Source organism: Chelonia mydas, chromosome 6 (genome assembly GCF_015237465.2).
Source record: "Chelonia mydas isolate rCheMyd1 chromosome 6, rCheMyd1.pri.v2, whole genome shotgun sequence".
Classification (NCBI taxonomy): domain Eukaryota; kingdom Metazoa; phylum Chordata; order Testudines; family Cheloniidae; genus Chelonia; species Chelonia mydas.
In genome coordinates this window covers 27,206,724-27,221,089 of record NC_051246.2, presented here as the reverse complement: position 1 = coordinate 27,221,089, position 14,366 = coordinate 27,206,724, and the positions used below count along the sequence as shown (strand labels likewise).

General features: G+C 41.4%; 1 protein-coding gene across 19 annotated transcripts in view; it reads right to left on the bottom strand.

Annotated features, from left to right (window-relative positions):
• The window catches only part of BRSK2 (BR serine/threonine kinase 2), a 427,587-nt gene that overhangs the window by 34,794 nt on the left and 378,427 nt on the right, over nucleotides 1-14,366 (bottom strand). For 10 of the 19 annotated variants that reach the window (XM_043548957.1, XM_043548953.1, XM_043548958.1 and 7 more), the window contains one exon: nucleotides 3,296-3,356. In XM_043548957.1, coding sequence (XP_043404892.1) covers nucleotides 3,296-3,356 — 61 coding nt within the window. Of the gene's footprint in view, nucleotides 1-3,295; nucleotides 3,357-10,277; nucleotides 10,302-14,366 lie in introns of all 19 variants that reach the window. The other 9 variants (XM_043548952.1, XM_043548954.1, XM_043548956.1 and 6 more) reach the window with 1 other exon arrangement.

Sequence of the window (14,366 nt, the reverse complement as noted above, 5' to 3'; positions counted from 1 at the left end):
GTGAAGTTATGTAACAAAAAAAAAATCTACATTTGTAAGTTGCACGTTCATGATGAAAAGATCGCACTACAGTACTTGTATGAGGTGAATTGAAAAATACTATTTCTTTTGTTTATCATGTTTACAGTGCAAATATTTGTAATAAAAATAATAATACAAAGTGAGCACTGTGCACTTTGTATTTTGTGTTGTAATTGAAATCAATATATCTGAAAATGTAGAAAAACATCCAAACCAACCAACTGGTGTTCTATTGTTTAACAGTGCAATCAAAACTGTGATTAATTGCAATTAATTTTTTTAATTGCAATTAATTTTTTTGAGTTAATCACATGAGTTAACTGTGATTAATCAACAGCCCTAGTAATAACATCCCACATTACCAGCACTGAAATAATTGTAAAAATTCACCATTTATACTCTTTGTTTATTCTTGGCCCTGCACTCAGCTTGCTCATTTGTGGCCATAACAAATATATTTTATTATATTCATTATTTATACTGTTGTAGCCTCTAAAGGCTCTAATCCAGCCTCATTGTGCATACATATGATGTAAAAGCAATCGCATCCCCAAATCACAGAAAGGAAACCAGACTGGTTCTCAAGTACTAGCACAAGGCTGCAATGTTTAAAAATGCAGGGGAATGTTTAAAGCCAAACAAATAAAACTGTTTGCACTGAGGGTCTGATTCAAAGCCCTCTAAATTCAAGGGGAGGTTTCCCACGGACTTCAATGGACATTGGATCAGACTCTGAAAATTAAAGGAAAACCAATACATTAAAATATTTCTATTAATATTAAGTTTTGTAAAACACTTTAAAATTAAGACAACCTGTCTCTTTTGGTGAATTCCAAATCACCTTTAGGAATGGAAGGTCAAAGAGATGAGGAATGTGGCTAATTCATGCTGGTCACTATCAGGAAGAGATCATTCTCCATTTATAATTAATTCCAACAAAAACAGGTTTAAAAGTAACAATTATAAGCATTCCCCTGCAATTTGTACAGCTCACGTAATCAATGTATGACAGCACGAGAATCAAGCTTACAAGAAATAAAGCCATTCTGCACTCTGTTAAACCGCTAAAAGCCTGGAGTAATACCATTAAGTTCAATAGATTTACACCAGTTTAACCAAGAGCCTAATTTGGTCCATTAAATTGACTGGTGTCTTCTCATTGCTACAGGTTAGAGAGGTGCAACAAAGTAAACCATGGTCCTAATCTTGGGAGCTTCAAGCATTTTCAATTGTCCTTGAATTCAGCATGGTGCAGTGCTGAGCCCAAGCAGTGTAAATAGTGAAAAACATTTGATTTTGAAAATACTTTTCCTTTCCATAACCTAAGGTGCTACTAGAACCATAAGTAAGGACACTTTTTTTTAAACTATATGATTTTTAACCCAACAGTGTCCCTTTAAGACCAAAATCTGACCACCTTAAAATGGTTATGGTCTTCTGAGAATGCCACCTAGCTGCTAAATAGATTTTTAAAAGCATTTAATCAATTGCTCCTAAGTAATAATTGTAAAGAACAGTCACTGTGGACCAGATCTGCTACCCTTACTCATGTGAGGAGTTCTTACTCACCCAAGTAGTCCCACTGACATCAGTGCAATTGCTCACGAGAAAGAATTACTCGCATGACTAGGGTTTGCAGGACTGAATGCTATTTTTGTGCGTTTTCCCACTTATTCTGGAGCAGCAGTTAATATTATTCTCAGAATTCTGGCCAGTCCTGCTGACATCAGAGAGGCCAGTGCACAGAATAGGAACCTTATGAAATGGAGCCTTGTTGGTTCCTGGTGTATTAAAGACATGGGGGAACAAAATCAAATGTCTGCCAGTTACAAAACAGGAGAAAAATTGATGGGAAAAGGTTTTGGAAATTGGATGTTCTTAAGAAAATAGTTGAAACAATGGTGAGGCTGGAAAGTCTGCAAAGCTAGAAACCTGTACTTGACCCTGTCCCTTTAAGAATATGAATTACACCTGACTGTTTAGGGGAAATAGCAATCTGAAATGTTTGAGGTGTTGGAGTTATCTACACATCCTTAAGTGCTTACACAGGATGGGAGTGCACTCACTGTCTCATGGAAACAACTGCTGGGAGTGGGGCTTAGCAAGGGCTGTGAGGTTCCCTGAAACATTCTGGGCCAGACATCGACATAGCCCCATGAGCTTTTCAGTGAGCCCCTAGCATTCTGCTGCAGCTCGGGGCATGGGGCTACATTGACAAAGCTCTCTTTGCCAGATGCCACGCCCGGAATCCTCATCCCCACTCCAAGAGAGGCTGCCCACCACAGTGAGGCCTCTGTGCACTCCGACTGCAACAGCTTTGTGGAAAGTTTATTGTATATTGCAGGGGGCTGTGGTAGGATGTGAGTCCCCCCAAGCCATCCCACATCCCTTTTCCACTATTCATGCATAGATATCCAGACCCGAGCTGGCTCCCAGGCTGGTGGTGATGGTGTCATAGAGGGAGCTGTCTTCCACTGCTCTCCTCCCTACCCCAGATACAAGAAGGGAAGACCCATGTGAGGAGGGGACAGTCTGTGCACCGATCCTGGGGAATGATTCCCTAATGTTGTACTCAATCCTTAGGTAGGTGAGCTGCCACTGAAATGAAAGGGACCTTTGCCTCAGTAGGGACTGGATAAATACTTAGTAAAGACCTCAGGGTTTGGCTGATAGACAGGAGACAGAAGTGAGTACTCTGTGTTTCCTCAGAGACCCCAGTCTTGTGATGTGCTAATTTCTTATTTCTCTTCAGCCCTCAAATCCATATAATTTCTCCCCGCCCGAAGCCCACTCCTCACTAGAGCACCAAACCAGGGTGCTTACTACCATATTCAGTAACATCCCCATTCTAGCTAGACCCATGTCAGTCAAGCATGGTTCTGTACTAAGCAGAACTAAAGTGACATGGTATGGTGCTTCACTGTGACTTTGTTACAAGCATCCGTATTAGCTGAAAGCGTGCTATAAACAACCCAAAGGGGTGTTACATGTCCCAGCCATGTTTGGTCCTAAATGTGGTTACGAGGCTGAGGATGGACAGGGCCATAGAGAGACTCCTGTACCACCTCAGGTAGCACAGGAAACGTGTGTAGGGTAAGAGATGCTGCACATGAATTTATAATCAATATCTCCCCAATTCCAAGCAAATTTACAACCAACCAAGGAAAAATAAAACACCCCACAAATAACCACAGCTCTACAGGCATAGAAGCCAAAAAGCACTGAGATTGTCTGAGGGAATGGTACCCATAGATCCTGAAGTAATGCCACTTACCCTTGGACTGCTGAGGGGGCTGGTGGAGAGACCAGATGAAGCTCCGCTGATCGACCGAGACCTGAGTGAACACAACAGGGAGAGATGGCCCTCAGAAACCCTGGGCAAGGAACATCCATTGAACACCAGCCACCGCATGCAGAGGCATGAGGTGAGGAGCAGGAGGGAGGCTTTCCACAGGAAAAGCACATGGCTCTTCCTTACCCTCTCACTACATGACACACCTTTCAACTCTCCCATCCTCTAAGAAATTATGTTCACACAGAGAGGATCCCGTAACCCGTGTTAGTGGAGCTATGCAATGCCACCCACTTCAGGGTCATGAGTATTTGTGCATGGCCAGATACTGCTTCCTGCCGGTGTACACTAAACAGATCATGGCAAAAGCGGTTATCCTAAGCCCAGTACTGGTGGTGAGAATTACTCTCTGAATAGTTCCATTTGCAGTGCCCGAGGTAAAGACCCCAGAGATATGGAAAACCACTGTCTGGATAACTCTCAAGAGCAGAAAATTCTACCAGGCACCAAAAAAGGTCAAATCTGCAGTGCCTCGGACACACTATTTCCTTAAATCAGAGGCCTGTCCGAGTGAAACCAAAGCTCAGGACTATGGTGACTGGTTATTTGATGCTGAGCCACCATTTCTATCTTCACCACGATGCCATCCCCTTACCTCTCCAGTGAGATTTGCATCTGAAATCACGGGTCTCTTCTGCCCTCTCAGGAACTTCCCCTAGGGGACCTTTTGCCCACTGGAGAGCTCCTCTCTAAGGAAACATCAACTCTTCTGTTCACTAGAACAGCTCCTCTTATGGGATCACCCGGCCTTTGCCCACCAATTAGGTCACCCTGTGGAAGCAATGACCTTTCTGGCCATTGATAAAGTCTATACAGGATCAGTGTCACTTCAATCTAGAATTTATGGGGTTCCCATATGGGATAACAGACCTTTTTAACCACCAGTGAGCTCTCCTATGGGATCGCCTGCTGTTCTGTCCACCAGTGAGATCTCCCTTATGGGATCGCCAGCCCTCCTACTTGCTGATGAGATTCCCAATTTTGGGATCAACAGCCCTAATGTATTCAGGTGAAGTCCATCCTATGGGACAACCTGCTCTTCCACCTGCCAGCAAGGTGACCCATACAGAATCACATCCCCTTACACTCACCAGCAAAGGCCTCTGCAAAAATTGTCTGCAGATAACAACAATCAAAATACACATATGCACTGGGCCAAAACCAGTGGCTCTGACCTGAAAGGCCATGCAGACCAAACACATGAACAGCTCAGCAATGGAACTTCTCAACAGCAGAGAATGTTAATACAGAAGCAGTGACAAAAACTGTCCCTCATAGCAGAAAGCATTTCATGTGGCTCCCACGTTCAACTGACCCAGATTGTTGACCAGCTCTAAAGGCAGCTGTTTTCAACTCTCCTCAACTGGAAGGATAGGTGGTCTTGAAGAAGAACAATTTCTGAAGGAGGAAACTATACTGGAGAACCAACTCAACCAACAACTAACATATAAAAATCTCTGTTCACAGTTGGACCTATCAACTGTGAGTACCATATATGTGTGTGCACGCGTGTATGTGTGTGTGTGTGTGTGTATACAAGCATATATAGGTATTAGGGTTAGCAATTAATCGCAGTTAATGCACATGATTAATGCAAAATCAATTAACTAGATTAACAAAAATAGTCACGATTAATAGCAGTTTTAATAGCCCTGTTAAACAATAATAGAATACCAATTTAAATTTATTATAAATATTTTTGGATTTTTTTCTACATTTTCAAATATATTGATTTCAATTACAATGCAGAATACAAAGTGTACAGTGCTCACTTTATATGATTATTTTTGATTACAAATATTTGCACAGTAAAATGATAAACAAAAGAAACCGTATTTTTCTATTCACCACATACAGGTACTATAGTGCAATCTCTTTGTTGGAAAGTGAAATTTACAAATATAGATTTTTTTTTAACATTACTGCACTCAGAAACAAAACAATGTAAAACTTTAGAGGCTATAAGTCCACTCAATCCTGCTTCTTGTTCAGCCAATCACTAAGACAAACAAGTTTGTTTACCCTTACGGGAGATAATGCTGCCCGTTTCTTATTTATATCACCTGAAAATGAGAATAGGTGTTCACATGGCATGGTTGTAGCCGGTATTTATGTGCCATTAAAGCTAAATATTCATATGCCCCTTCATGCTTGGACTTATAGACTCTAAAGGTGAACTGAAAAATACTATTTCTTTTGTTTATCATTTTTACAGTGCAAATATTTGTAATAAAAATAATCATATAAAGTGAGCACTGTACACTTTGTATTCTGTGTTGTAATTGCAATCAATATATTTGAAAATGTAGAAAAAAAATCCAAAAATATTTATAATCAATTTCAATTGGTCTTCTATTATTATTTAACAGTGCAATTAAAACTGCAATTAATTGCAAGTTTTTTTTAATCTTGAGATTAATTGAGATTTTTAAAAATCATTTGCCAGCCCTATTAGGTATGTGCACATACATTATATATATTAGTCCTGTAAGTATAAACAGCCTTCCAGAGAACACAAAGCTAAATTCGAGTCCCTGCCCCTGTCTATCAATTGTATCGCTCTCTATTATATAAGAATAAGATTATAAATTTAGATTCAAAACGTTTTCACATCCATCCGTTCTTAAAAAGAAATTATAACATTACAAAAAAAATTGATGGCAGTGGAAGAAGGTTTAAATTAACATACAACAAGCTCCATTCTGACAATTTGTGTCCAGTGCAGAAACTCTCCATGGAATTCATTCCTTGCATCTCAATGCAGCCCATCCATCACTGCCATCTATACAAAACAAACTGGCCCAACCTTTGCATTCTCTTCCACCAGTGTAAACCCACATTAACTCCATTGCAGACATTGGTGTTATTTTGGGCTTACACCATTGCAAATGAGAGCAGAGTATGGCCTGCTTTGTACATGAGCTCCACTTTTGCTGGACTATTTTTATGTAATCTTTCTCTGCAGGTGGGAGTTAGGTGCCTAGGTCTTTTGAAAATCACACTAGGCACCTATCTGCATCTTTAGGCACCAAAGTACCTGGCCTTTTGTTCCCCTCAACACTCAGTCGTGGTTGGAAGTTGATCTTTAACATTCACCTGAATTTCAGGATAGTTGCTTAAAACCTTCTCCTCTCCACCTGTTCCCAATCAGGTCTGTTTCCAAAAAAGCTGATTTCTCTGCTCTTATTCCAACTTCTCCCCATATTAAAAAAGCAAGTGGTCACACATATACGGGGAACAACACAGCAGGCCCCATCTCCCAGCCCCTGTTCCTTATCACAAACAGTGGTTTGCAAGAAGCTGTAATATACTGAGCTTCCCCCCAATCTTAGGTGCCTGATGCAGAGGTCAGAAGAGATGGCTGGAATAAAATCTCATGGGAAATGCATTCAGTATCCACACTACTACTAATTCAATTAGCCTTATTTCCACAGAGTGGCTACTGGTGGTTTATAAAGAAACAAGGGAAGAGGTAAAGTAGATCCTTAAATGTACCTTGGCTTTTTCAAACTGGAAATTGTGTTTGGGAACACAGGGCAGAATCTAAGGAGCGCATGGATCAATTTTTAATGCTCTTTAAAAAAGAGAGCTGACCATTTTCAAATCTTTCCCCTTCACATGAAAGGGAAGGACAGTTTCCAGAATTCTCACCTGCTTCTTCCTCTTTCTAACGAATTCCAGCATTTAAGTTTTACCAATGGGATACAATTCCCAAGTGATTATGGAAACTCACTTGTGGCAGGCTCTTCAGCTCTCAGCCAAAAAAAAAAAAAAAAAAAAGGGGGGCTATCAAGCAAGAATGAGAGATTTTTTCCCTCCTGAGAAGACCACCTTCTTTGAGAAATCCATTAAACCAGCTTGTAAAAAATACTGCAGGATGACTTGGCACTGTTCTGCATCTGTCAGCCAGGTGCACAGAATCAGAGCAGGGGCCAAACATCAGTCATCAAAAGTGGCCCAATGCTGCAATGTTAAGATGAAAGCATAGAAAGAATTTAAATATCTGCATCTATATATCACTGTATAGTGAAAGTGGAAGTCCCCGCAGGCAGCACATGAGCTCTGAAGACTCCCAACGATCTTACTGTGTGGGGAAAAAGGAGGAACATGGCAAACCACAGCAGGAAAAGCATCTTTTCTCTATGATTACGAACTAAGTGTATTTAGCTGAAAATATCCATCAGTGTGTAACCATCTTAAAGTCTCTAGAGCCATTAAGAATCATTGGAAGCTAAGTATCATTTGTATAATTACTCAAATAACTCCATTCCTTATCATTAAGAACACCTTACATTTCTATTACATTCCCACATGCAGGTAGATCTCAAAGTGTTTTACACAGTGCATGTGCCAGTACTCTGTGCACCACTCTTTGGGCTAGACTACACTAGAACCGTTACATTGGCCCAGCTGCACCGATGCCTTTTTCACACCCCGGAGTGACGTAAGTTATACGGACTTAAGCGGTAGCGTAGACCTGACCTTTATCTATTTACTTATCACACAGGAGAGTCTGGTGTGATTTAGCACCACCCTAAATAGGTGCCGAAAAAAGCCTTTAGGGTGGGATTTTCAAAAGCACCTAAATCATTTAGGGGCACAAGTCCCTTTAATTTTCAAAGGGCTTTCTGCTCCAAAGTGCTTTTGAAAACACTAGCCGTCGTACCACACCTTTCTGTGTAGGCCACATATTTTTCAGAAACAAGCTATTTTAGAAAGTTTTTTAAAATGTGATTGTTGCGATTTCTCATACTCATCCTCTGGTGAAGCCACCTTCTTTAGCACCATCCAATCAAGTAGTGAATAAAATCTGTACGATACCATTTACCCTTGGATCTAAGTAACCTTCTCAGACAACCACAGGCCTATTGATTCTCTCAATGAGCAACCTAAGCACCCCATTAACTCCTAGTACACTGGGGTTCATTTGTTCAAACTGTTCAAAACCTTTATAGTTAAAAAAAGACAAGAGACTGGTTTTGTCTCTTTTCTGTCGGCAGTTCCTGAAAAGCACCACCAAAGAACTGTTTTACTTCTGATTAAAAACAGAATCCAGTGTAGAAGCTACATCAGACTTTACACTCAGTTTCTCTTTGAATAAAACTCATAGATTTTTTAAAATACGATCAAAGGTAAAATTCAGTGCCTCATAGAAGTGGTGAATTCTTATTGGGAGAATGATCGTTTCTAATAAAGTTTTATGGGATGGGGTAAGTTTGGTCCCAGGTCCTTGTATTGTGGCCTTCAAAATGGGCTCGGTCCATGGAGTTTAGTGAGTGCAGGATACAGTCCTGCAAGCAGCATTTTAGCTGTTCACAGCCAGGAGCTTCCAAGAATGGGACCCTGCAGCATGCATGCACCGTATGGTAAATGCGTCAGACTTGCATCCCTGGGTGGTGCAAACAGTCGCTGAGATTTTGGATTTGTCCAAACTCTGTAGGTGGCTTTGAAAATCTCAGCCAAACGTGCCCAGCCAGTCACTTGCTCACTTCTTTTACAGTACAAATTAGGTCAAATTAGACAAAAACTAAGCTCCTTCTTGTTTTTCACTTGATTGTTTAAATGAAAAATCAAGATTTCTAAACCACAACAAAAGGTCTGAAATCCTCCAGAATGCCACATGATCTAATACCCAAGAGACAGTAGACTGGTTGGTCTGTAAACATGCCAAGTCATGCTCTATTACCTAATCTCTCTTTAGCTTTTAATTTTGAGCATCAACCAGAAACAATTTTTTCCCCTGTGCAAAGTTGATCACAAGAGTAATAAATAGCAATATAATACAACCAATTATATAATATCAGGATGGCACCTCAGAGTGTAGTGCTGTATTGTCTTATGCCCCAATCTTAATTTTTACTAGAGGGCACATCTGCTACCCTGAATTGCTACAGTGAAGTCAATGGGTCTAATCATGGTAGTAAGTCCTACACCTTGCAGTAGATGTCTGCAGGATCAGGCCCTTGGGTGAAGACACACATGGGGAAAAGAGGAGGGGGAGAGGGGACTTGCACCCTTCTGCACACCCTAGGTAGTGATATTAAACAGCATAATCTTGTTTAATTAGAATATTCCAGTTACACTTTATATTAAGGTTCCATTTATAATTGTTTTATAAAGGGTTAATAAATCACTAAGAGATGTTATATGTATGTTACTGACCCGAGTAGTACATGTTATAGGTGGTTATAGCTATATCATTAGAAGGTGCTATAGATGGTTATAACCTCTGGTTCTAAGCATCTACTGACTTGCTGGACAATCTATTACAATTTATTAAACATATTAATACTTTATTATCAATTTAATAATTATTAATAAATGAAACTTCATCTAAAGTGTGACCATATTCCTAGTTGTATCAGAAAATAAAGTGCTTTGAAGGTGTCAGAGCTGATTATTTTCTCATGGAAAAAGAACTTGTGCTAAGAGGAGGGAAAATACCCAGGAATTACTTTAGACCATGTGTGGGTTTTAGCTTCATCTTGGGTGGTGGTGGTGGGGGTGGTGGTGGGGAAAGACGTTGTTATTCAAATATCAATAATCAATCAGATGTGCCATACAGACATGAAAAGTGCAATAGGTGGGGCAGGGGTTTTCATTCTCAGTGTCTTAGTATCTGCATAGTGTCAGAGATTAGTTTTGTGTCCCCTGACACATTAAAAAGAAACAAACAAAAGAAGAAGAGACGTATATAGAGTGTGTGACTCCAACACACACACACACACACACACACACACACCCCGACACACACAAAAATGCTTCTTCCCACATCTCTCTCATTGTTAAAAAGTTTCATTTGATCAAGTCTATGCATCTATATTTGCTAACTCTGCAAGTTACAAAATCTCTCTATAAGATATAACAAGTCCAACAACAGGTATAATCCAAAACTGGAGCTTACCCCAATGCATCTGCACTCGCCATCCTTGGAAGGGGGAAATAAAGAGGAGAGAGAGAGAGAGAGAAAGAGGGGTGGGGGACGACGTGGAGGCAGGTGGAGAGAAGAGTACGAAAAGCAAAGTGAAATACTGTTCAGAGAACTGAATGCTCAGAATTACTGCCACAGGTGCCTCCCACTCAGGAGACCAGGAATGCTAGGGGACAGTTTCATTTACTAGACAATGATTTCCATACTGCACACAAACAATGCAGAAATGTCAGACTTTTGCATTTGGGAATTGGGAATTGGGAGAGAATATACTAAGGTGTTAAGAGAAACCAACACCACCCAACTGAACAGTCAGCAGAGCTGGGGGGGGTTGCGTTCCTTGTTTTGTTTCCATAACATCTCTTAGATGAAGAACAGTTATATCAGAGTGTTAAAAAGGAGACTGATCTCTTTGCACCCATTTTGCTCAGCACAGTGTCCCTCTGCCCCTCAAACTGACCTGGCGAGAAGCATCTTTTCCTACGCATAAACTGGGAAAGGTATTGGTCATTAAAGTCCACATTTCTGAGCCAGTCTGGGAGCCCAGTGAGTGAGACTGTAGGCAAAGTTGAAACCTGCTTTGATACTAGCTTAATAGTCATGAGGGAGCATTTACTGTGTTAAAATCAGGGATTCAGATTAGCTGGGTCATGCCAGTACTTATCCCTGGGGATGCAATCCTGTGCTCCAGAATCTAATTTTTCATTTAAAATAAATCAAGTCTCCAGGCCTTAGAAGTTGCAGAAATAGTCTTCCAATGTGAATAGAGTGTAAACCAACCCTAAAAGAGGTGTGAACTGTCCATTTATCCCCATGGTATGTTGACTTTTAAGCTTGATGGTAGCAATTCAAATATTCAACACTCTTAATTTTTCACTGCTGATCAAAGCACGCCAGGAAGAGGTAGGATTATTTTTATTAAGCTCTCTATGCCCTGATTGGGTTGTGAGCTAGATTGGGAGACTACCAATACTTATTATTTCTCCAATCTGATGTTTGATTAATGTGAAAAGCTCTGGTTTGATATTAAACCAAACTCCAAGTAGGATAGAAACATCATTCTCTCTCTCTCTCTCCAGTTGATTAATGTGAAAAGCTCTGGTTTGATATTAAACCAAACTCCAAGTAGGATAGAAACATTATTCTCTCTCTCTCTCCAGTTTCTGTAATAGGCTCCCTAGCTGCCAGAGTTACAAATGGCAGATCAATCCTCCACAAGATGATCCCCACCATAAATGCCAAATTCAGCATTTGCCGAGTTGATTTCACAGTTTACTTATAAACACAGCCAGATGTGTTTCTTGTTATGTGAATGTTCCGAACGCTGTGCCAGGCAACATGGGGGTGATCTTAAGAAAACTTAAGACTCACATACAATTTTTAAAAAAAGTCACTATATTGTACATTGACAGAGAGGTGGAAAGAAGCATTATAGTGAGTGCTTTTTCATATGCGTGAGTGACACTCCATTGATACTTGGTTTGGAGTTATAATTTGGATAAGATCCTAATGCACATGCATAGGGCCAAACCCTGTTCTCAGTTATATCAGTGAAAATTCATTTAAACGGATATAACTGAGAGCAGGATTTGGCTCCTACTGTGTGTGTATATATTTATAAAATACACCCATACTCACACACAGTGTACTGAAATACATACATAATGTGTGTATATAGATTTATCCACTTTTCTTTCATTGTGAGTTATTTTCCCCAAAGGGAAAGGCACTGAGGATTTTAACAAAGAACAGAAAGCAAACTGAGACTAGGGGAAAGGGAGATGGGAAATGAGGTTAAAAAAACAACAAACCCAGGACACAATAGACCCAGCAGCGCAGACATGTGCATTCCCTGCAATATTGAAGCAAGTGAACTACGGAGCTGCAGCAACCCAGATACAGAAAAAGGAAAGCATTGAAAGGAGCGAGAAGGAGCTAAAAGAGAGAAAAGAGAGAGGAGAAGAGAGGGACAGTGACCTCAGCTACTAAGACAATCATGTGCATCTAGAGGGGGAGGATCCTTAAAGATGCAGTATTCCTTTTAAAAAAGAGAAATAAAAAAACCGGAGAATGAAATGTTGGCCAATGATTTAGTGGCCACCATGATTAGTTAGGCCCAAAGGGGTCATTTTGCTGGGGTTCTCTTTGCTGCCCTTCCTTCCTCTCCTTGCTCCATTAGTAGATCTGAAGACTATTTCCCCTTTGCCTCCCACTTCTTTTCTCATCCTGGAGACCCTTTCAGCTTAACACCCAGAAAGATAAAAATGTGGAGGAAGGTGGCAGGGAATGTGCCAAACCATCTCTTTCCTCATCGCTCTCCTTTCAATCAAGAGGCCCCTAGGAGCTTCTCCTGCAGAAGCCCAGCCCAGCCTGCCTGCCCTCTGAAAACATCTCCTCTGTGATGTAGCTAGAAGTGCAGTTGTGTCTTTAGGGGATTCTCCCAGCTGTTTCTGAAGTGTCATCTTCTCCACCCTTTGCACAGCTGCAGAAGTGCAAAGGGAAACCAATGGAGCTGGGGAGACTTAGCAGACAGTTCTCGCGTCATAGACTAGATGAAAAGGCCTCTCTGTATCTATGACCAAGTCCTAAATGCTGTGGAAAGGCTGTTTTTCTGAGCAGTCTTGGAATAATTTAGATAGGGGTAACAAGAAATGCCCAAGCTTCCAGGAATTCATCAGATCTTGCTTTCTGGGTCAGTGAGGGATTACAGTGGGGGATATGAAAGGTCTGTAGCTACGATAACAGGGCTGCAAGTCTCAGGAACCAAGTTTGCGTGCTCCATTGGCAATCCATTACCTCTTCCTGGACACGAGCTTTCATGAGATCCTGACAGCTTGGGTGCCCTGCTCATTTCTTGCTGGGTCTCATACAAGTGAGTACCTGGCATGCTGTCTCAGGATCTGTCCCTCCATCTGCTGGCAAACTCAGTGCTCTACCTGCATCTTTTCTGTGGCAGCCGCAGGGCCCTTAAACAGTGTGTTCAACTGATTGTGTCAGTCTGTGAAAGGCTGATAGGAAGACTGTCACCCTCACACATGGGAAGTCTCAAAAAGTTTATATTTAAAGGGCAATGATTATATTAAACTGGAAATGTTTCTGTATAAAAGGAAGCAGGGTTCCTCCAGATTTTTTGTGGAACCTTGAGAAACCTTCAACTCTCCTCCCACTTCAGTGCCATGGAGCAGCCTCCGTCCTTCTGGCTGGGGCTTTTGTTGCTGGCCCCTTAACTGGATGGATTTGTGCGTTAACGGCACAATATAAATATTCAGTATTGTTGTTATTATTACAGACTGTTAATTGACAGGGTGTTCCCTCTGCCACCCACTTTCCCCATGAGACGTGCACATGGCCCAATGGACAGAAAATCCCATAAAGACATAACCACACTGGCTCAGGGTGTAAGAGCGAAGGACTGGGGGAAAGGTCAAGGGTTTTTAAGCACTGTCTTTATCATGTAGCGTAGGAGGGCTACAATACGGTGTGGAATTACCCATTGCGTTATAGCTTCCTGTTAGCACCAGAAACGAGCTCCATCACTCTGGTGTTCAGTGTTTCACAACACCCTCTTCCTCCAAAAGGCGAAATTAATTTTGTAAATGAGCCCAAGAGTCTGTATTTAAATTCCCAAATTTGGCGGCCTCTCTGCCCCAGCCCCATTTGCCCCTCTCCGCAGCAGCTGGGAGTTGCCCCTTTTGCTTATTCTTTCCCTGCTACCTGCAACTACCTGAGCCACTGAGTCTGCGGCATCCTGATTCAATCTCCCCCCTAACTATTCCTTCCCTTTCTCTCTCTGGCTCGTGCATCCACAACAGCCTTAAAGAGCCTGCCCCTTGGCTGAAGGCATTTTTCTTCTGACCCTAAAACTTCCCACCATTGCTACCGTTGCCTCAGCCGCACTGGAGTTGGCAATGACGGGAGTGTAGTGTCGACAGAGCTCCACATGGCTGCTGGCCTTTAAAGCCCAGAGTTTTCTGCGTTTCTTACAGCAGGTTCAGGTAACACAGTGGTTTAAAATACCAGTCCCCTTTCTACACTGGTACACTCCCACCATTGTGAACACCC